The 23,733-nt window shown below is 46.1% G+C and overlaps 1 protein-coding gene across 4 annotated transcripts in view; it reads left to right on the top strand.

The window, feature by feature from the left end:
* The window catches only part of LOC133137588 (SWI/SNF-related matrix-associated actin-dependent regulator of chromatin subfamily D member 3-like), a 63,211-nt gene that overhangs the window by 33,569 nt on the left and 5,909 nt on the right, over positions 1-23,733 (top strand). For 3 of the 4 annotated variants that reach the window (XM_061255925.1, XM_061255924.1, XM_061255928.1), the window contains 12 exons: positions 335-522; positions 2,168-2,257; positions 6,823-6,865; positions 9,025-9,147; positions 10,045-10,167; positions 12,485-12,580; positions 19,530-19,631; positions 21,096-21,257; positions 21,906-22,003; positions 22,115-22,250; positions 22,826-22,948; positions 23,514-23,615. In XM_061255925.1, the coding sequence (XP_061111909.1) occupies positions 335-522; positions 2,168-2,257; positions 6,823-6,865; positions 9,025-9,147; positions 10,045-10,167; positions 12,485-12,580; positions 19,530-19,631; positions 21,096-21,257; positions 21,906-22,003; positions 22,115-22,250; positions 22,826-22,948; positions 23,514-23,615 (1,386 nt within the window). The remainder of the gene's footprint in view (positions 1-334; positions 523-2,167; positions 2,258-6,822; positions 6,866-9,024; positions 9,148-10,044; positions 10,168-12,484; positions 12,581-19,529; positions 19,632-21,095; positions 21,258-21,905; positions 22,004-22,114; positions 22,251-22,825; positions 22,949-23,513; positions 23,616-23,733) is intronic. The other variant, XM_061255927.1, reaches the window with a different exon arrangement.

The following is a 23,733-nucleotide window of genomic DNA, read 5'->3' as shown; positions in this document are numbered from 1 at the left end:
GGACTTGCCACAGTTCCTCTGCAGACCTTGGTTGGCTCCTTGCTTCTGATCTCAGGCAGCCTTGATCAAGTTTTGATGTAAAAAGTAGTCAATTGCTTACAGTAATATGTTACTTTTAAAAATTAAATACAAAAGTGTCTCTGTAAAATAAAAAATTTGGAAATCTCAAATGTATTCTTTTATACTAACACACACCAAAAAATAAACATATATATAATAAAGTCTAGGGTGCCTAAGGCTTCTGCACAGTACTGTACATTGCGTGTGTGTGATTCATTGCCCCAGTATTCCTGACCCAGTATTCCTGACCCAGAATTCCCTCCCGTCTCTCCAGCGTCCGGGAATACCCTCTGGAGCACGGATGCCACATCAGGGGGCGCCGATGGGCCCCCCCGGGCCGCCGTACGGAGGAAGCCCCTCGGTCCGGCCCGGCATCCCCAACCCGGTGATGGAGGCCAGCCGGAAGAGGCCCGCCACCTCCCAGCAGGTCCAGCAGCAGTCCGTCCAGAACCGGGCCCGAAAGTGAGTCTGCCTGACCCCGCCCGCCGGGCTCTGAGTGGCCCCGATGCCTGCCTGTCATTCCCCACGCCTGTCTTGTCATTGGTCCGAATTACCAAGCCCCGGTCTGGGTCCCCTGTGCTTGTGTCTGGCTCCCTCCCTTGACAACTTTCCCAGCCTCTGTGACATCATCATCAATCGCCGATTTGGAACTTCCAATCAAATTCCCGAGCCTCTCCCACCGCTGTCACATCCGTTATCCGATCGGAGCGGTGCAGGCTAGCACGGCACACGTGGCACCCAAAAAACCCGCTGCCACTTCTGCAGTCCGTTGTCCTGAGGACTGCAGTTCCTGCACTGGGGGAGACCGTCGTGCTGCAGGCCCTCGATCGACCCGTGGGGGCGCTACAGTTTGGGCCGGCCGGGACCAACTGAATACCCCCCTCCTTGCACACTACTGAGGTCACTAACGCGCCTCTCCTCAAGACTCCAGTCCGTCTCGGGTTTTTCCCGGAGCGCGTTCCTCATTCAGTTTGTGCGCTCCGAGCCGGTCGTGTTGAGGCTGCCAGATAACTGCCGAGCGGATCGATAGCGCGCCGCTGAAGCAGCTCCCCCTCTCACCTCCGACCGCACCGAGCCGCGGTATCGATCCCCCAAACCGCCAACCCGCCGTGTTAGACCAGAGGGGTCAAGTGCTACCCGGCACCTCCTCGACCCCTGGCATCCCTCGACTGAGGCCAAGCGCCCACACACACCTACATTATTGGGGCATCGACCGAATGCCCAGTTTTTGGACATTGAAAATGAGCTCTGTAAACAAGGTACAGGAGAGAAAGAATTTGCCTCTCAGAGAAGAGCACTGGCCACTATTATATTCCCCATAAACATGTTCAATTTTGGTAAAGTGGCCATTTTGTTAATGGGGGCGTAGGATATCTTTGTAAAGCGCCGTCCTGCATGTAAAGTAAGCAGCCTGGATGGATGCTTCAAACTTAATAAAGAATTTAAAAAGCTTCACAAAAGCTTTATACATGGACAAAATGCATCTTCTTAGTCTAAATGTGCATTTTGATTGCCATTTGCAGGCTGAGACCAACTGTCTTTCATCTGTCTGTGATATGCAGGTTACTTGCCTTTTCTGTTGTCAGCCTGTCAAATGAACAAACACTGAAAATGTGTGATTCTTTGCCTTAACCGTCTGTCTTGACTCTAGAGCTTCAGTCAGCCTGTCAGATTTTCCATGGGCAATGCCCCCGACACGTTGACCCAATCATGGCCCTTTGCCACCCGTAGATTGCTTATTCCGTTGGCGTGCGTATCTGTCTGACGCCCTTGCGTTCTCAGCATTACTGTCCGGCTCAGAAGGTTTTGGGTTGTTTCAGTTCACCGGCCTCGAGTTCCCATACACTTGTCTGTCTATCTGTCATGGCTGACTGACTGTCTGTTTACGTTTTCCCTGGCCAAACAAGTGAAGCATGATGCGTCAAATAAGGACTCTTACAGAGCCCCCATCCCCCCCCCCACATACACACACACACACACACATGCACAAACACACACACACACACACACAACCTCTCTCCACCTGAGTGTATAGCCTCCTGCTTGCCTTGGCCATGTCATGTCACGTCACCTTCTAATCAGAACCACAAATCCCATCAACCCCTAGGAAACCAGTGGGATTCCCTGGAGCCAATGAGATCGCCGCAAGGCAGATGGACATGAGAGATGCCCAATCAGATCCCACGCTTGGATCCAAGTAGGACTTTACCTCTGATGCATGTCAGTTTTATCGCGTGTTTATATTTACCCCGCCCAAGACCCCCCCCACCCCCTCCCCCTCTTCCCTCACTCACTTCACCACTGGACGCTTACAAACCACACGCATGTCCCTCCTACTCTCCCCAATTTGGGGCGATATTAACCGTACTTATATTTCAAACAGAGCTTAATCAGGTAGACCAAAGAATAGTACCGATGGAGTAAATGTACTATATATAGTAGCAATTTGTTATTACATAGTTTACCTTAGCTTACAATCACTGCATTCTTGTTCTTCTGTCTATAAGGAGAATGTCTTGTCTAATGTACAGCATGTTCTCTAAATATTGTCTGTGTATGAAATTAAGGCATGCAATCACTCCAAACCTCAAAACATAGCATTTAATGTTATAGCATTTTAATTAAGTATGAAGGAGAGAAGGATGCTGTGAAGCATGTTTTGGATACCGGTATTTCTTCCAGCCTTTGGGGAGATTGTGGTCAAAAAGCACTAGCATGGGCCAATCAGAAAAATATACAATAAACCTGAATTTATTTATTTTTTTAAAGAAAAGTGAACTATCCCTTTTAAAACTGCTTATTTTACATGACATTTTGCACATTATGTTCCCTCACAAGAAGTGACAGGTATTAGAAAGGTGGTATTGTGCTCCTCAGATCCTTCAAGCAAGGTCACATTAATGCAGTGGCGGACACATTCCTCCTCATTTAAGCCTTGCTGCATTCAGATACATTAACAGGACCATAAATACATAATATCCGTTAGTTTGATAATGACCCACGCAATGATTCGGTAAACATCAGGTGGTTGGTTTAGTTATATTGATCAAGAGTTGCGATGTATTGCATGAAAGGTGCTAAACGAATAAATGTTTTTATTATTGTTACATATTGCCCTATTCTGCGCCTGGATATTTATCTATTAATTTCAGTGAGGGATGGTACACTGCACTTTTACAAGAGCAGGGCAGCTGCTTGGGAGTAAAACCTCTCTGGGAGTAAAATCTTCTGGCTGCTGGGCCCAGTTTTTCACTGTCCTAAGTTCATTGCCAATCTAGAAATCAGATTGATAGTCACCCCAGAACAACTTTTAGAAAAGCTTCTTCAAAACCAATCAAAGGACCACATATTCCTAAAGAGCAATCTACAAAGAGGACAATGTCATTCAATGCCTAGTTTTTGCAGTGTTTCAATGCGATGCCTTGAACTGATCCACGACAGCTTGAAAACCAATGGATCCCACATTAGTACAACCATAAGAGATCTGGTTTGCCAGTTCCTAGCCCCCCTACCCACCCACCCCCCCTTCCCTCCCCCTGTGCCCAGTCACCGTCTGGTCTCCGCCTTGTTTGTGTGGGTTGACAGAGGAAATGTGGGAATGCTGAAGCTGGTGGCTCCTGAGGTGTAAGTCCCACAGCATGCAGTAGGGGGGCGCTGTGGGGAGCACACGCTGTCTTGTTGGACTGTGGCACACCTGACCAAGGTGCATCACCGCCTGCTGAATAGCCGCTGCAAGCACACTCCCCGTTCTAAGTCGCATGTCTTGTTACGGTACGCAAACTCTACGGGCGTCGGGACTGCATGAGCTTATTAGGGCTTCGGCTCGTTTTTAATCTTCCCGTTTTCCGAATCCCCACCGCATGCCAAAAGCTATGCAGGTGGTTTGTTATGGTGTAAAGGAGGACTATGTAATGTTGTCTGCTAGAGTGCCCCATTAAAATCTGTAGGCTTACGCTAAAAATATTGTAACTCTTGTCCTTTGTCTAAAATAAAGCAGACCTTAAAATGTGGTTTTGTTGGCAATAGAAAAACTAGGTTTTGGATTTACAGGGACCTCTCCAAACAACTTTTGTTGTGCAATAAATATTTGAGCAAAGCCCAGCACCACATTGCCAGACCATTGTCAAAACATCACGGAAACGTCCTGACTGTCTGTTTAGAGGGAGACCATGAAATTTAATCCTTAGAAGAGCTGGTTTTTTGGAATGTCTTTTTCTTTCTTCAGAAATCCAAGTCGGTGTTCAAGAACACCATTGCTTTCAATTACCAGTTGTGATTGTTACATTGGCATTAAAATGATCAGTTAAGAACATTCACATTCGTGATCTCACACTGTGAAGGGTTCATTCACATTCATGCAGTCTCGCTTTTGTGTCGTGTCACAAGGCCAAGACTCTGACTCCCTCTGTACCACAGCTGCATCAGAAGGTCACCCCCGGCAGTCTTTGTGTGTCAGAAGCTGTAGTAGTTGCTTGCTGTGGATACTCTGCTTCTCTGCCACACGCTCACACAAACACCCGCGAACACTGCTACCACAATTGCAACGAGCAAAGCAACGTGACCATGCAATTCACCTCTTGCACTGTGCTTCGTCGAGCAAGAAAATGGCCTTGGAGCCTCTGTGTTAGGACAATGAAGGGTCGGCGTGTTGGGGGAATCTATGGTTTCAGATTATCGGGATGCAGCTTCACTTCACAGAGTGAGATCCAGTTGCAGCAGTCAGGCACATCTCCACATTTGTCTTCCTCACCTAAGCCCAGTATCTCAAGCTACCTTACAATGGCATGTCAGTATCTCCTGCGATATCCTTGTAAACTGAAATGGGATATGAGCTGGGTCATAGGCTCTTCATCTGATTTGCCGAATTCTGGGAAGAATGAATTTGGGCTGCAAGTGATTTCCTCACCAGTGTATCCGAGTTCAACGCCAGATTCTGTAGATACGTCGTCTCCAACCCTGGTCCTGGAGAGCTACGTGGTCTGCTGGTTTTCATGGTTACTTGATTAGTCAGTTTAGAGCTGTTGAGTACTCCGTTAACTGACCTCACTTGGCTACTTGGGTCTCAATTGGGTGCAGATTTCAAGGTGAAAAGAACCCAGGAGTCTTTTCATGACCAGGGTTGGAGACCATTGATCTACCGAATCTAGGGTTCACCTTGGTTCACCCTGCTGCAGACCGTCAGCTGCTTGCTTGTAACACTGACTGTTTCGCCTCTCTACCAATGAAGCCAAAATATTCCACAGAAATGATTGAATTTCATCTGCAAGTGATTTCCTGGCCCAGGAATTGCATCAAAGTTCAACCTAAGTTCATGTAGATGTTCAGCTTGTTTGTAGCATTGAAAGTTTCGCCTCTCTACCAATGAAGCTGCAATATTCCACGGAAATTTTCATGAGCAGTTTATGTTTGAACTCACTGCCTTTTCCTTGGAAGAAGCGCTCTGGGATATCCTTGCAGTGGGAGCCAGTGGCACCTGCACATCCTGTCTCTGCCCCTCTGAGGTCCTCCACACTGCCGTTGTGAGGACACCCGAGGCCTGCTTCCTGTCTGAGAACTCTCGGATGTACACTGGCCAGGCGTCGTGTTTGTTTCATGTATTATTCACTCTCGGCGTTTAGGTGATAAGGAACACGCGAGTGACCGTGAACTGGCAGAGAAGAAGGTCGGGTGTTCCTCCTCGCTGTCGTTTCAAGGTCATCTGCAGGACCCTCCTCAGATAGGACTCCCCACCCCCCACCCCCAGGAGTCCCAGAGGAGCTGTGGCTTATGGGTTCGGGGGGAAACCGAGGATCATGGGAGAGGTTAACAGCGAGCGTGGGGCGTAGACTCGTCCTGCTCCAGATGGCTCATGGTTTATTGATTCAGCGACGTGCCCGGGCCTCCCTCTTCAGGGTAGCAGCGATTTCCTCAGACGGCTTCATTCGGCATCACTTAGAGACCGCAGAGATGCTGGATTAAAAGAGGCGACGGAACTGCAGTGCAGTCACGGTATGCGACGGAGAGGGCAATGACTTTTTGGAAACGAGTCCCAAACCAGCTTTTTCGTCGACACTCTGCTCCACGACTGGGAACCGGTGCTACCGTGTTTACAGCCACGGGGAACCTTCCCGCATTCACAGCGGTGATCAGACATAACACACTAAACTGGAATGTCGTTTTTTTTTTACGGGAACAGTGTGGCTGAGGTCAGTTTCAAGGTGAAGAAAGGTGAATTTCGGCTACAGATCAAATACACGGAGCACTGCCCGTGCCGCTGGAACTGCCCGTGCCGCTGAGGAATGTTCTAGAGAAGCGTTCCAAAATTTCCAAGGTGAACTGGGATTGTATCAAAAAAAAAGGACCATGGACTCAAAATATCATGAAGCACCTACAATGCAAAGCTGGAGAGGTGCCGAAAAAATGGATAAAGAGAGGCGGGGGGGGGAAAGGGGTGGGGGCAGAGAGTGCAAAACACATCCTCACACATACCCGCCACCCCCCCCCAGGTCAGAACCCCCGGCAAACTGACGAAGCTCCTCGCAGAAGTGGCAATGAGTTCCCTCCCAGCGTCTGGGCTCCACCACGTGACGGAGTGGGTCCCTCGCTTCTTCCCTCGTCCCTCTCTCCTCTCCTCCTTCTCTGGATACCCGCAAAAACAGCTGGGAACAATGTCTGGATGTGTCCCAGTCGTTTAGCAGATGGCCTGTGTACTCCACTATCTGTCACCATAGTAACATGCTCTTTTTTTATTTCCTTCTCTCTCTTTTTCCCCCCTCTCCATAGTGCCAAGAGAAGGAAAATGGCAGACAAGATTCTCCCTCAGAGGGTAAGGTGCCTCGTTCCGTTTTTTGTGTACCCTACTTTGTCCTGTTTATTTGTCTGTCTTTCGCATTTGCCAAAAAGAAACGTTAGGATTGCGTTTTGTGATTGTGGGGGGTTTTAAGGTAAGATAGGAGAGGGGTATGCAGGTGTGGGGGGGGAGGAGGGGCGTTTTTGGGGACGGGAGAGTGCGGCAGTTTCCAAAACATCAGAGAGCTGCTAAAATACCAGCAGTGGATTGCGATGGTCGTAGAAGGCGAGGGACGACGGTGGTGAAATTTCGGCGGGGGAAGATTTGGGGGTGCGTTCCAGGGACCCGTCCCTGGGCGGCGAGGGGGGGGTACGGGGCGGTCGCGCGGTAATTTGCCGAAAAATCGGATCGATCATTAGAGGTAAATCGTCGGTGGGTTTTTCGGGAGAGGACGGCGAGGGCTGCTTGTTTGCCGGCATTTCAGACGGACATGGCTGATTGGGAAACGCCGCAGCATCGCGGTGGGGGTGTCAGACAGACTCCCTCATTACCGCCGTTATTCAGGGCCGCTTCCTCCTCTGCGCATTCAGGATGTTGTTGTTGGTTTCGGGTGGGTGGGGGGGGGGGCAGACATTGTGATTTGGTGGGCGTTATGCTTTCATTACCCCCCCCTCTTCCTTGCCAGGGTCCAAAAAACAGCCTCTTACACTACGGGCGGTTTTATGCTTATTTAAGAATAAAATTCTGAATTGGGGCCCACAGACGGTGAAGCGGAGGTGGTTTGCAGGTTAATGGGGGGGGGGGGGGGGGGGTGACAGACAGAAACACAAATGGAGAGAGAGAGAGAGAGAGAGAGAGATGGAGAGAAAGAGAGAGGCGCAGGCAGTGGGCAGGCGGGATGGGGAAGGTACAGTGTGACATTCCCTGGGTCGTAGCCCAGTTTGGCCGGTAGCCGAGGTGAGCCTCTCGGCTGGGGGCTTGCATGCTAATGCAGGGGCTCGGGGGGGGGACAGCAGTCAACACGCATAACTCACGTCCACGGTCCCCCTTCATCCCCCGGTGACACGGCTACAAAGACGTCAGCCGGACGGGGAAGGGACACGGGGAAGGGTACACACAGGACCACGGGCTTTTCTCAATTCACATGCCGATAATACGGTGTGGCGATTGAGAAGTGGGTACACAATAACAATGTCCTCCACATTCTCAGAAATAAAGGAGAGAAAAGTGCCTTAGAAGGTATGAATGCTTGTCGCTGGGGTGGCCCCCCATAGGTACGGAGAATTGTCCAGCGATACATAATTAATTTCCACCTTTTTTCTTGGAAAGTGTACCCAAAGGCAGTTTCACTTTCAGGGTACTTTCAAGGTACATTTGGGAAATTTGATCCTTCAAGAACATAAATGTACCTCCAGTGTTAATTGAATATTGTACTGTGTACACTAATAGCACTCCATATTATGAAGCCTGTAAGGTCGGTGGTGGTTGAGGCAAGTTTCCCCCTCATCACTGAAAAGCACTTTGATTTGCCGGCTGGTGAGGAAAGTGTTATATAAATGCAAATAATTATGCATTATTATTATTGCAAAAAGAGTGTTTTGTGGCAGTGTCTTGGGGCATGATTTATGCTGTTAGCCTGTTGTATTGAGTAGGTAAAAGGTGGACGTCTATTCAGATGTTAAATCTTTGTCTTGCAGTAAAACCTTTCTCCTGAGCAGAACAGCGATTCAGCCTTAACCCCTATATCTAGGACTTCAGACCCCATTCATTACCCAAGCTCAATTGTAGATGTGCTCATGAATACTTTCTTCAGCGAGGTTTCTCTCTCCACTTCTATGGCCGGAAAGGTACAGTAAAATACGCAGCTTCCTTCTGCAGAGAGAGGCTGATGTAGAGTGCTGAAAACCAACATGCAGTAGGTCTGATAGTGAACCTGTGGGAAAGATGTCATGTGAGACAGCATGGTGGGTTTTGGCACCACCTTGGTTACCACAGAGTGATGAAACTGTCTGTTGGCTAATGTTGTAAGGGGCCCTGGGTGAGATCCTTCACTCATTTCTTTTGTGCAGGGGAGAAATAATATATTTATTCATGTTAAGTCAGAGAAAATGTGATTGTTGCATATGCGCTTGAGCATGTATTTATCCAGTCAACCTCAAACCCCGCCCCCCCCCCCCCCCCCCCCCCCCTTTCAGATCCGTGAGCTGGTCCCAGAGTCACAGGCCTACATGGATCTCCTGGCCTTTGAGCGGAAACTGGACCAAACCATAATGAGGAAACGGGTGGACATTCAGGAGGCACTGAAGAGACCCATGAAGGTGTGGTAGTGTGTGCCTCCTTGATCTCACCTTTTCAAACTGTACCTTAGTCCTCCCTCCGGATTTCCCCCGCCCCCCTTTCTGATATCCCTATCCCTCTTGTCTAACCCCCCCAAAAAAAAAGGAAGAAAAAAAATATATTGCACTTATGATGACTATTACATTACATTACATTACATTACATGGCATTTAGCAGACGCTCTTATCCAGAGCGACTATATGTTTAGAACAACACTTCATGTGTATTTTACTAGTTATGGATGTGATGCTTTAACTTGTGGAAGAACCTATGCACTTGTAAGTCGCTTTGGATTAAAAGCGTCTGCTAAATGACAAAAATGTAAATGTAATGTAAATGTAATTTCTTCCTGTTGTTCTGTGTTCTCTTGCCATTCCTTTCCCTGTGTGAACAGAGCTCTAGAAAGAGTCCTAGTCACTGAACAGTGGGGGCCTTACAACACTTGACTTCACGCACATTGAGGAATATGAGGCGATAATAATAATAGCTGTATATAATGGAATAATAATGTAGATAAAGCTGAACAGCAGTCCAAGAAGTGACCCACAATTGTGTCATATTTATAAAATAGATGGTGATATATAATGACTATGAAGTGACTGTAACTTACATTGCTGTAGCTACTAAGCAAGGGTGTGTCCAAGTGTGAACAGATATTTGTTGTCATCTTTGCATATATACGTACATAACATACACGGGCCTTTGTAGGTCATGGGTGCCTGGTTTATTATCTGGCCTACGTGTAAAATCGTCATGGTAACGGACAACTGCCTTTCATACCGGGCCAATGCAAATGAACCTCAGCAGCAAGGCAGTTGATTGGTAGGTAGAATATGATGTCACGGTCAAAGAATGTGTGTCCATCCACGCCCCCCTAGCAAAAGCGCAAACTACGGCTGTACATCTCCAACACCTTCAACCCCGCCAAGCCTGATGCGGATGACTCCGATGGCAGCATTGCATCATGGGAGCTGCGGGTGGAGGGGAAACTACTGGATGACGTGAGTATCCGGTTAATTCTTGCGTCACATTAGCGATACGATTAGTCTCCCTGTTTGCCTCTGCGTACACGTCTGCCATGAAATTTTCCCGGTATCTTTGACTCATCTCTCATTGAAAGCCTGTGGACCTGCGTCTGTTTCTCTTCCCCGTAGCCTTTCTTTGATCAGCTTCCAAAATTGTTCGTCAAACAAACAAACATTCAATCAATATAAATATTCATAAATTTGCCTGTTAAGGTTGGGATTCAGCTCAACCGCGATTCCGGGGCAATCCTGGGTCCCTCCTTCCAACCTCAGAGCGGAGGCCCAATTATGCAGCTCCCTCATCTGCCGGTCATACTCCGATCTGGCAGGACCGGGCCACAAGCCCTGGTCCTTGGTGTGCAACTGCATCGAACGAAAGTCCGATGCCTTAGCCATGTGCCACCGCGGTTGTCATGAAGGCCTGTAGCGTAGTGGTTAAGGTAAAGGACTGGGACACCCAAGGACGGTGGTTCTAATCCCGGTATAGCCACAATAAGATCCGAACAGCCGTTGGGCCCTTGAGCAACGCCCTTAACCCCTGCATTGCTCCAGGGGAGGATTGTCTCCTCCTTAGTCTAATCAACTCTGGATAAGAGCGTCTGCCAAATGCCGTTAATGTAATGTAATGTAATGTAATGAAGACCGATCTTTCTTCAAGTTATTTTCATGCACAAAACATTTATACGTATATTTTCTGCAGAAAGGGCTGTTTTTGAGGATGAACATGTCCCTGTCCTCAAGGCATGAGCAGTTGTCCAATAGTTTGAGGAGCACAGGATCAGCATTATCCATATGTCAAGGCTTTCTCAGTCCCTGGATCTCAGCCCAGTAAAGAATTTATGGCATATTCTGGCGCGTTGCCTGATATTTTAGCATGCTTTATGTTCAGCAGATAAGCAGCAGTCGATAGAATTTCTCATAGGAAGATGGTGGTGTATTCCTCCAACAGAATCCCAGACACTGGTAGACCCTGTGGCACAGTACGTGCAGACTGTACTGGCCACATAGTCCGTATTGAGTAACTTTTAGCTTGTAGTGCAATGCAGTGATACTAACATCACAAAGGATATGTCGATTTTTACTGCAATCTGGGTTTAATGTGTGAGCATAATATGAATACTTTATATGAATTTGTAAGAATGTGTTATTCAGAAATATGGGAACATGAACTTTAAACGTTCTTAAAATTTAAAATATCTCAATGAAGACCCCCTGGACCCCGGTTCTGGAAACCGCTATGTTAAGGCATCTCTCCGGCAGCAGAGCAGAACTCTGGTCTCACACGGACCTCTCTGACTACGAAAGGGAAATTCTGGGACAGTGAGCGATTGTGCTAGCTTGCCAAGCTTGACGTTCATAATTGATCATACTTTCACTTGGGGGTATTACATACTGAGCATATCCAGTTCTAGGGATAGATCATGTTTTGTAAAAGCAAACTATTACCGTGGCCTTACTTGTATATTACTGAACATCATAACCCTATATTTCAGTATTCCATTGTTTTTATTTATTTATTAAAAATTGTTGTGTTCATAATTAATGAGCTATTAATGATGAATAGATTGTAATAAAGTTGTTATTAACAAGTGGTTGCATAATCTCCTGCAATACCCAGCATTTCCTTCTCATTGCTTATATGAGGGTAGTTCCTCTGCGCCAAGAGGCACTTTGAGAGTGTGAGTGAGTTTCATGTATGGGGAGTGTGGAGTGGAGTGTGTGGATGCGGGTGGGAGTTTCTTTGAATGGGGGTTTGTGTGAATGGGGGGGGTTTGTTTGATTTGGAGTTTGTGTGAATGATGGTTTATGTAGGGCGGCCTGTGTTGTAGTGGTTAAGGTAAATGACTGGGACCCGCAAGGTCGTGGTTCTAATCCCGGTGTAGCCACAATAAGATCCGCACAGCCGTTGGGCCCTTGAGCAAGGCCCTTAACCCTGCTTTGCTCCAGGGGAGGACTGTCTCCTGCTTAGTCTAATCAACTGCATGTCACTCTGGATAAGCCAAATGTGCCATCAGAACCTGTGGGATACATTAATGGCAAATACATAAATGGCAAATGTCATTAATGTAATGTATGAGTGGGGGTTTTTTGTGAGTGGGAGTTTGTATGTGTGGGAGTTTGTGTGATTGGGAGTTTGTGTGAATGGGGGTTTATATGATTGGGAGTTTTTTGTGTGATTGGGGGTTTGTGTGAATGGGGGTTGGTGTGAGTGGGAGTTTTTTGTGTGAGTGGGGGTTTGTGTGGGCACTGGAGTGTTTGTGTGGGCACTGACTTTTCGTCCGTCCATCTTCAGCCTGGAAAACAGAAACGGAAGTTCTCGTCCTTCTTCAAGAGCCTGGTGATCGAACTGGACAAGGACCTGTATGGACCTGACAACCACCTGGTGGAGGTGAGGATCCACCGACCCAGCTGCGAGATCCCTCAGGCTTTATACTAAGTCTCCATATCACAATGGCTATTTAGCAGATCTACTGGGAAATTAGGGTTGGGCCAATATCTGGTAATACCATAGGCTACAGTGTAGGTAAATAAATACTGGTGCCATTTCAGTACCATCCAAGTAATCTGTGGATCATATCTGTGGTGCATGTATTAATGTATTCATAAGAGATCATTTAAACGACATATCTTCAATAAGCTCTGGCTCTGTTTATTTGCATTCCATTGTACTACAGACAGCGTTGCCTAAAATCAAATTACTGTTACTAAGTTACGTGTGATCCTATTGGTTAGCAGATTTGACGAGTAACGTTTAAAGAGACAAGATGGAGGTTGCCAGAAAAACGTGATCACTCCAGTCTGGTGGTGTGCTTGCTTTGTACCACGGTGTAAACGGAAACTCAAATATTTAATAGAGGCAATCTGTGGGATCTGCAACACTTGCAAGCCTACACCAGTCTGAAGTGTGTGTTAGCACTGTGCTGAGTGAGGCAACGTAAACGCACGGGGACGCGGCCGCTTCCACCAGAAGTTAATGTACGTATAGTAGTATTTTTTTCTCCTGAGGAATGTGGTTTTATGATTATGGTTGCTTATTGGCTATGCCAGACAATAAAATGTTTTGATTGATGTTAATTGGACCAATATCTATAGAGAAAATTCCAAATAACTGCAGAACGGAAGACAGTGTTAACTCACGATATGCTAAACACCTATTCACTTGCCCGGTTCGTAGTCTCTGGTTAGCAACAGCTTCCCCACCACAATGTCACCGTGGATTGCTATTACCATGTCACTGTATGCTGAAATGGGTCGCGTATGTGACTTCTACCGGGTTTTTATGAAAACGGGAAGCATTGCACTTTACAAACACACAAAAACGGAAGCGGATGTGGAAGTAATTATTAATTTATTCGTCATGAAATTTGCACTGTTCGGAACATAGTGAGCTAACAAACTTCGCGTGAGGAACACGGTGAGTTTACGTTACAGATCTCTCTGAGTTTCCACCGGGGGGAACGGCATGTGAAGCTGCGGCTTACCACTGAGTGTCACCGTAAAACTGCCACGCTGAAATAAACAAGCATATCAGTGGCCACATTTTCTCAAAAAAACCTTTAGCCATCCCAAGAACAAACCTTTTTAAATGTTTACAGTAATGTAAATATAGTGAATTTGTATGGTCGATGTTTTGGTGTAGCTTTATGGAGGTATTTATCAATTAGCTATGGTGTAACATTGTGCAAATCTCTACAATGGGAACCAATCGAAATGTTGCTTTGATTATGCCTGTGGGTGGCTTTTAAGACTTCCCTTCAGAACCTAGTGTTATGTAGTACTATAAGTGCTCCATTTTTCAGTCCTAGCAGCAACTGATGTGGGGCCAGCATTCTCTGCAGAGGGTTCGTTGTAAAACAGTCTGTCTTAAGTGTTTTAGTCTTATATTGAGAATCTTTTTTTCTCTCATGTGGAAAATAGCTTGTTTCAAGTTTCAACTTTTTGCTTGTCAAGTGAAATTGTCTTACACCATTGGCAAATCTTGAAATGAGGCGAACTATCTCAACGGCAATCTTTTTGTCTTATTTAGCAAAATAAGTAATAATATTATGATTTTATGACTAAGTATAAGACAAAAAAAAGTTATTTTTGCAGGGTTCTACTGTAGTACTGTCGTACTACTGAGAATTTTACATCTCCAGACCAATGTTCTGTTCCAGTGACCTTCGGTATGCACTTATTTTACGTTGTTTTGCATCAGAGCATCTGCCAAATAACTGTAATGTAATGTAATGTAGTATAATGCATCTGCAGGTCAAGGTGGTGTTCTGGCCAGACACAGGCTAAGATGTTCCTGCCACTATGAACCGTGACAGTGTGAAAATAAGGCAGAAAGGCACCTGGAACCGCCTCATATAAAGCCTCATGTAGAATTTCCACCGAACAAGATCTCTGTTCCTTCTGCTCGCCTCACAACATCTGGCAGTAATCTTTTTACACTATCATGTACTTGGGCTCATTCTGCTCATCCATGCTCCTCTCCCCTGTTCTGTGTGTGTGCGTATATGTGTCCATTGTGTGTGTGTGTGTGTGTGAGTGAGTCAGTGTGTGTGTGTGTGTGTGTGTGTGGATGTATGTGCGAACGTGCCTGTTTGTATGTGTCCAATGTGTGTGTGTGTGTGTGCAAACGTGTGTGTGTGTCTGTGTGTGTGTGTGTGTGTGTGTGTGTGTGTGTGCATTCAAATTTCTTATGAAAGCCGTCCTTGGTGATGGCACATTTCTGTCACACAAACAAATGGAGACTGGCATTAAAAAAGGAGGCCAATTCACTCATGAAAACATAGCGCTGAAAAGCCAGTGCTAAGCCAGGCACGTCGCTTTTGTGTACCCAGCACTTGTCACTTTGAAGTACTTTTCATCTCAAAAGTGTCTGCTGGAGGACGTGTCAAGGTTCGCATAGAAGCTCTTAGAGTTTGTTTTGTATTCATGATGCACAGGACTGCTGGGAACATCACTCAAAACCTGCAAAACTAAAAGTTTATTCGAACAAAGCGGCGACTTCAATGCTTGCGCTTGTCCAAAGAAAACGGTGCGCGGCCATCTGTTGAATGCCGTTTCATTCCCGCGGTGACCAGAGCATTGCTGGTGATGGCACCAGCTCGGCTGTTGTGCCCACATACAACTGCAAGAGGATTGCATCACTGCTTTGACAACCCTCTGATTGACGAGTGCCCAGAAATCAAGGATGATCTAAGCGGGTGGACTGTTTCGCTCTTTGTTTGCCATTGGTCGTACAGAATCTGATTCAACCACAATTTTATTATGGTAAATGGCAGGCATTTATATAGCACCTTTATCCAAAGCGCTGTACAATTTGATGCTTCTCCATTCACCCATTCATACACACACTCACACACTGACGGCAATTGGCTGCCATGCAAGGCCCCAACCAGCTCGTCAGGAGCATTTGGGGGTTAGGTGTCTTGCTCAGGGACACTTCGACACTGCCCGGGCAGGGGATCGAACCGGCAACCCTCCGACTGCCAGACGACTGCTCTTTCTGCCTGAGCCATGTCGCCCCTACTTGCTACATTATGTTATATTCTATGAGCAGCCATACCATCATGCACCCAGCTAAGCAGGTGTGGGATTGGTTAATACTTAGATGGGGAAACTAAGTTGCTGCTGGGAGTGGTGTTGCTGGGCCAGTAGGGGACGATCTTTCCTCTGGTCAAATTATCCCCATTGCCCCAGCGCAGTGATGGGGACACTGTGTTGTAGGAGACCCCGTCTTCCAGATGAGACGTTAAACCTAGGTCCTGACTCACATGTGGTCCTTAAAAATATCCCATGACACTCATGTCAAGTAGTAGGTTCCTAGGTGTCCTGGCTAAATTCCCAACCCTGGCCCTTTCAAACTGCTAATCCCCTGATTCAATGGGCAAAAACCTTGTTCTCTACCTCTCCACCTCAGCTGGTGTGTGGTGAGTGTTCTAGTGCAATGTGGCAGACATGCATCACCCAAGTGGGTGCTAATATATCTAATATATTATCAACAAGCAGTTGCTCAGTCATTAATAGACAGTGGATGCCAGACTTCTTTGAAAGGGGGTTTGTGTGAAAGGGGGAACCATAACCAGAACCATAATCTCCACCCATCCCACCTCCGTGGGCTAGGGTTGGCGGTCCAGGCCCTAACCCGTTCCTGTCCAGCAAGCTGACCACTCCCCAGTTGTTTCCCGTTACAACCCATTAGTTCCCTAGGAAGTTACCGTATGTGAAGCCAACAACAGGTACAAATACTTCACTGATTTAATTATTGTATGGCATGTGTCTGTCCCATCTCGCAGATTTTAATATTGTAAAAGTAATATGTGTGCTCTTCTTTGTTTTAGTTGGCACCCTGGCAGCAGTATTTTGCATATGTTGTAGCTGACCAGTCTTTGGGAGGCCAGAAAGTTGGGTATTACAATCCAGGCAACTAGCAAGAAATGCATGCATTAGGTTTTCAGCATCATCCTTTGAGGACAATGCTGGCCTTGGTTACATTTCTAAGATGATAAAATCAAGATTTGGTGGCAAGTGTCTCAAAATTTAAATTACTGTAAAAAATATCACCCAAGTTTTTGGCCTGAGGAGTTAGCTATTAAAGATCATGAATTAAGCCTTAAGTCATGTTTTTTGAAAATCCAGCATGTCAAGACTGAACTGTACAGGTCTGAGAATTGACCCATGGTGCACACCACATGTGGTATTTACTCTTTGATAGGAGTATTCACTACAGAGACAAAGTAATGTCCAGTCAAGTAAGACTGAAACCATTTCAGGGCCATGCCAGAGAGACCAACCCACTTATTCAGCCTGTCAATTAGGATATTGTGATCAACCATATCAAAGGTGGCCCTCAGATATTGGAGTACCAAGAATTGGTTTCTTGGCATCGAGATCAAGCCTGAGACCATTCTCAACCTTGGTCAGAGCAGTCTTGGTGCTGTGCTTGGCACGGAAGCCAGACTGGAATTTCTTGAATATGCAGTTGCAGTTCTTGACCACTTTACTCATGAACATCAATTTGGAGATGGGTCTGAAGTTACTGAGATGAATAATATATAGTTATTCATCGGCTAGCCGGTTAGCAGTCTTTAAATACTGTGAGGGCTGGGATCCAGGGCACAGTATGATGGCTTTAGTTTAGATAATACTCTAAATAGCTGATCAGCATCTATAGCACTGAAGGGTGCATAGGGTGACCTGAGTCGAAAAAGTGCCACTGGTTAAAATATGCTCTCTTACATTTCCTGGATATGCCTAATATTTGCTATCTTGCCTCTGAAAAACACTGCAAAATCATCACTTTTGAGAGTAGAGAATAGCTCATGATCCACAGGAGGATGAGGAGAAATTAAATGATGGAAGTGAGGATCATCTTCGTTTTTGCAGATCAAGCTTACCTGGAGGTTTTGAATGAATATTTTATTATATTTACTTTTAATTGAATCTGCCATTTGCCTTTTCTCCACTTGCATTCAGCCTTCTGACAGCTTACTTAATTTTATTTATTTATCTCTATTGTTTTGAAAGCCACAACATCAATGGTTTTCCCTCAATCTTGTACAAAGATTTTCAATGAAAAGATCACAAGAGGACCGGAAATAGGAAGGTGGGTTATCTTTGAATAAAATCATGAAATTAGTCAAGGACAAAAAAAGAAAAGAAAAAAAGATTTTTTTGAGATTGACTATATATATATATATATATATATATATATATAGTCAATCTCAAAATCCATCATGATCATAAACTCTTCAAGTCGCATTCACACCAGCTGAAATTCATATTCACTCAAAGTCACACTCTTAACCTCCAAGTTATATTTGTACCATGTAACAATTTGATGTGCTGCACGCGCTGGCGCAGAGAATTTCAACTTGGTCAAGTGCAATTCAAGAGCGATAGTAATGAGTGGCAATTAAACACCCCGCGGATAATGCGGTGATTCCAAGCGGAGGGGAAATGCGGACAAGGACGGCTGTTGACCAATGAAAATGCGGCTCTTCTAATGGCTGCCTTTCTCTTGCAGTCAGTCCCCTCCTCGTTTTTTTGCTCGTTCGTTGTCTTTAAATACTTTTCCTGACATTGGAAGTTGTTCTAAAATGGCATCCTTTTGAAGCTGAAAGAAATTCATTTAGAGAAGGAAATTCAATCACGAGAAGCACGCGTGATTCTGTGAAAAGGAACAAGGTCAGCGTGTTTTTGTAGCAGTCCCCATTCTGAGGAGAATGCAGGCATACTCACCTGGAATCCAGTCAGCGTCCAATCTGTGTCAAGTCCACTCTGTCCTGTTTTTTGTTTAATATCCCATTCATTTCACATAATCTTTGGGTTTATTACCTTATTTTTTGGGAGGGTAATGGTGCAGGACATTACTCCCTAAATGAAAAAATGATTGACGATGATCGTCTCAAAGAGCGTCTTCTTTTACCCTGACAAATGCGTCATTTTTACCCAGAATGCTTTATTCCTCTCATATATTCCTGTTTAGCCCTAAAGGACTAGAAGCACTGGCCATGAATGGTAACAGGTTGTGTGATTGTGTGTTTATGTGTGTGTGTGGGTTGTGGGTTGTGAGTTGTGTATGGGTGTGTGCGTGTGTGTGTATGTGTGGGAGAAGAATTGAGGGAGTGAGCCAGGTATAAATGTGCTAAATGAAGCTAAGGGAGCTTTGCATAAGTAAGGGGAGAGATGGAGCAAGTGCGTGTTTATTGTAATGGAGGAATGGAGTGTCTGTACAATGCCTGTATACTCCTGAGTCTATTGGGGCCTGGTAAATGTGGGGAGGGATAAATGAGCACCTATGCTTTATGTACTGAAAAGGCTACGACACGGTGTAGATATAGTGCCTGTGCACTTATTATCTATATCAGGGCTGCCCAACCCTGTTCCTGGAGATATACTGTACTGTACATTTTCACTCCAAACCTAATTTGGCACACCTGATTCTGCTCATTTGCAGTCCAACAAGATCTCTTGCTGTTGAGTGAGGTGTGCTTTGTTAGGGTCAGAGTGAAAACCTACAGGCCGGTAGATCTCCAGGAATAGGGTCGGACAGCCCTCATATAGAGTGCCAATGGAGTTATTCTCTATATCAAGGGTACTCAATCTTGCCACTCCGATCAAGCAGTTACACCCCTGCTCCGATTAATGTTCTTTCGAAAAGACACAAATGGTTGATTAGTACAATCAGGTGTGTAACTGCTCGGTTGGAACAAAAGCCAGCAACCACACCAGCCCTTTCTGGGAAAGATTGAGTACCCCTGCGCTATACGATCGCTGACAAGTAGGGCATAAAGTGCTGATATAGTGCGTGCCACACCCCGTTAAGTTTTGTATGCCTTCCGCAGTGGCACCGCACCCCGACCACCCAGGAGACGGACGGCTTCCAGGTAAAGAGGCCCGGAGATGTGAGTGTGCGCTGCACCCTGCTGCTCATGCTGGACTACCAGGTGAGGGCGCCAGAGAGCCTGCAGGGCCACAGCATACCACTGTTGTAGTGTGTGGTTGATTTGCTTTACCGGCACCTTCCTGTCACCTTTGACCAAGTCTGCCCATTCTCCTCGGACCTCTCTCATTGACACGGCGTTTCAGCTGAACTGCTACTCGCTAGATGTTTTTTTTTGCGCCATTCTCTGCAAACTCTAGAGACTTGTCGTGCGTGAGCATCCCAGGAGATCAGCAGTTTCTGAGATACTCAAACTTCCCTGTCTGGCACCTACAATCGTTCCACTTAGATCACATTTCTTCCCAATTCTGACATCTGGTCTGAAAAACAGCTGAACCTCTTGACCATGCCTGCATGCCTTTATACGTTTAGTTGCTGCTACATGATTGGCTGATATTTGGAAATATTTGCATTAACGCATTAAGCTGGTGTGCAGGTATACCTAATAAAGTGCTCACTGAGTGTATATGTATGTGTCTGTCAGGCAGGCAAACTCCAATGGTCTAGCATTAGTTTGAAAAAGTGCCAGTGTTTTTTCCAACGCAGTCGGTGTTCTGTTCTAGGGGCCTTTATCAGGGATGCCTTTATTTCTGACTGCAGGCAAAATACCTCACCGTTCTGATCCGTGATAATGGCCTTTATGAGAGTAAGGCCGGGCGTCACCTCCGAGGTGTTGCTGCCCCCAACAACAGACCCCGGAGTTCACAAAGATCCCCTCTCCCTAATGAGGAGGGAATATTTTTCCAACCAAGAGAACAACAGTAAATGAGCTAAGAATTGTTCTGTTGAGCTCACAGAATGTTCTGGAATCGCCCCCCCCACCCCTCCTCATCCCCGTTTCCTGAGTCCGTTGGAATGTTGAGGTTTGAAAGGCTGGGCTGGTTTGCCTTGGGCTTTGAATTGGCTTTCGAAGGGGGGGGGGGGAAAAAACGCCCAAGGCTGCTGCTGTCATTCTCATCTGATGCCTTGAAGCCATAGGATTATTGCTTGCGCTTGATGTCAGTGCATTGGTTTCGCAAAAGACAATTCCAGGACAGAATCATTGTGAACATTGTGGCAACACTACATTTTCAGTGTTTTTGTTGAACGGTTTTGGACAATGAAAACAACATTCTTTGTATCCATGCAACAACAACCTTGTATCATCAACAGAAAAGCAACAGAAAATGCTTTAATTGCTAAAACGCTAAATGACATTGGTTGCCAGCATTTGTTGTTGTCCAGGCTCTGGTAAAAATCTAAACAACTCAATACGGTGAGAAGATGCTCAGGAGATTCAAAAGACATACGTAATGTGTGACTACAGCGTAAACAAAACCTCATTCAAGTGCAGCGCATTTAACAATGAGAAAAAGAGCTGGAACTTGGACTTCTCTGTGAGGTAAAAGAGCAGGATAAATGCAGTAAAAACACATTTAGGAGGTGCTCAGTTGAAATGTGTGTGTGTCCCCCCCCCCCCCCACCATAGCCCCCCCAGTTCAAGCTGGACCCCCGCCTGGCCCGGCTACTGGGCATCCATACCCAGACCCGCTCAGCCATCATCCAGGCCCTCTGGCAGTACGTGAAGACCAACAAGCTTCAGGACGCCCACGACAAGGAGTACATCAACTGTGACAAGTACTTCCAGCAGGTAGAGCCACCGCCTCTGACCGCCGTCATCGTCGTCATCTCCATCGTGAGCATCACGATCGGTGTAAGCTGCGTTAGAAGAGTTACGTCAACCGTGATCAGTATTTCTAGCAGATAGTTCTCTGATGATCATCGCTGTCTCCATCCCATTACCGCCAATAAATGTCAGTCATTTCAATGCAACCTTGATGATGATAATTATTGTTTCAAGACGTACACTGATTGTAATTACAGGCTGTACTGTATAGTTGCTATGCTGCTATTGTTACTATAATTTATATTATCATTAGCACCATCATAACTAGCATTATAATTAGTACTATTATGACATTGTCATACTACTTTGATAACATAAGTAGAAGTTTCCCATGCTGTCATTTTACTTAAGTAGTTTTAATATTAGCGATACTGCCATTTGCTTTAGAAGAACAGGCAGTTTTGTTGTTTGCTTATTCAGAGAAACAGTATTTAAGTAGTTCAGGACTGGTTCTGGCGGCCATAGTTATCTGTGGAAGGGAAGCCATGTATTCTGGGGGCCTCGACGTGAGTTCAGAGTGATGAGTGGGAGTGAGTGTGAGGTGAGGTAGACCATGGATTTGTTTGGCTTTGTGTGTGTGCCTATGTGCGCTAATTCTCTCCCCCCTCCTAGATTTTCGACTGCCCCCGGCTGAAGTTCTCAGAGATTCCCCAGAGGCTCACCAACCTGCTCCTGCCCCCAGACCCCATCGTCATTAACCACGTCATCAGGTGAACAGGGTCAGGGGGGGCCTGTGTGTGAGGGGTAAACACCCCTGGTGTAAGGGGGGGGGGGGCTGGGCTTGGAACATCTTTTTGAACCTCAATGTTGGGCATTGACAGTGTGGACCCTAACGACCAGAAGAAGACAGCCTGCTACGACATCGACGTGGAGGTGGAGGACCCTCTGAAGGGCCAGATGAGCAGCTTCCTGCTCTCCACGGCCAATCAGCAGGAGATTGCATCCCTGGACAATAAGGTGAGCCAATCGCAGCTGCGGACTGTAACCGGCACAGCCAATCACAGTGGCACACTCACTGTACCACTCTGAAGAAGAACCAATGGGCACGAAATGCAATTGTGCACGCTTTTCAGGAAAAGCCAGGTGTTAGCTTTTCTGTTCAAGCCAATCCTTCCATCCAAGCATTTCCTTTGCTTGGCAAGTCACCAGTTGTCTACACCATCAGCATTTGAAATTCTAATATGATTTTGCCTGTCAGTCAGTAAATAAATTAGTCAAGTCAATCAATGAGCTATAATCATTGATTTATATTATATTGACATAATATTATATTAATATTTACATTAATATTGCTGCTTTGAAGTCTACAACTCCATTAAAGGCCCCATAGAGGCACAAAATAGCTTATACAATGGTCAACAGGACTGCATTTGAAAGCTCTGAGCTATGTGTGAGGTTTTCTGTTGATCTGCTCTGCGATAGATTAGTAGATTCTTTATCACACTAGATTTCAGAAAGGTAATGGGCCTGCCTGATCTGGTTCACTTGCTTTGAGCCTTCACCCTTCATCCCTTCATCCTGGCCTCTATTAGATCCATGAGACCATCGAGTCCATCAACCAGCTGAAGATCCAGAGAGACTTCATGCTGAGCTTCTCCAAGGACCCCAAAGGCTACATCCAGGACTGGCTCAAATCCCAGACCCGAGACCTGAAGGTGAGTCAGGAGAACATTGCACGCCAGCCAAGATCAGGAGGGAACCTGACATTGTACTGCATCTCTCTTGCAACACTGCAACACAGACTTACCTGGAGTCTACAGTGTCACAAGAATTGTACAGAGCAAAATGTCAACTATTACATGTGGTCTCTATTGGACTCATATGTACCCTCTGTTTGAGTTTAATTAACACTGAACCTTTTACTGTGTATGCATGAATTCAGATGCACTGTAGCTAATGTTCCTAAGCAGGGCCTGGATTGGGGTCATCCATGCGTTCACTCGTCAACAGTCTGTCAAACAGTGTGAGGTTTCACTCGCTAATACACTCCTCTGGTGCTCCTCCCAGCCAGTTAGGTTCCACAGCTGGGCATTTTAGCCAGCTAAATATTTCTCAAACGAGCACCAGCGGACTGTTTGGTGCTTAAAACAACCTCTCTACTTCTCTGACGTGTGTGAATGATTAATTGCAAGGATCAGACCCACGATGAGCAGGTGCAGTCCCGTCGTGAGGTGGGTCAGGCCCATTGCGAGCCGGGTTAATCGATGGTCTGTGCTGCAGATGATGACAGATATGGTGGGAAACCCGGAGGAGGAGAGGAGGGCGGAGTTCTACCACCAGCCTTGGTCCCAGGAGGCCGTCAGTCGCTACTTCTACTGTAAGGTGAGAAAACAACGGCTTGGTTGTTTGTGGCTCTAGGTCTTTCCACTACACTTGTGCTTAGAGCTATAGGGTTGACGGGTTTGTTTGTTCTTAGCTAAAGTTTTGATGAATTTGAGAG

Source organism: Conger conger, chromosome 9 (assembly GCF_963514075.1).
Source record: "Conger conger chromosome 9, fConCon1.1, whole genome shotgun sequence".
Taxonomy (NCBI): Eukaryota; Metazoa; Chordata; class Actinopteri; order Anguilliformes; family Congridae; genus Conger; species Conger conger.
This window is presented reverse-complemented; position numbering and strand designations above follow the sequence as displayed.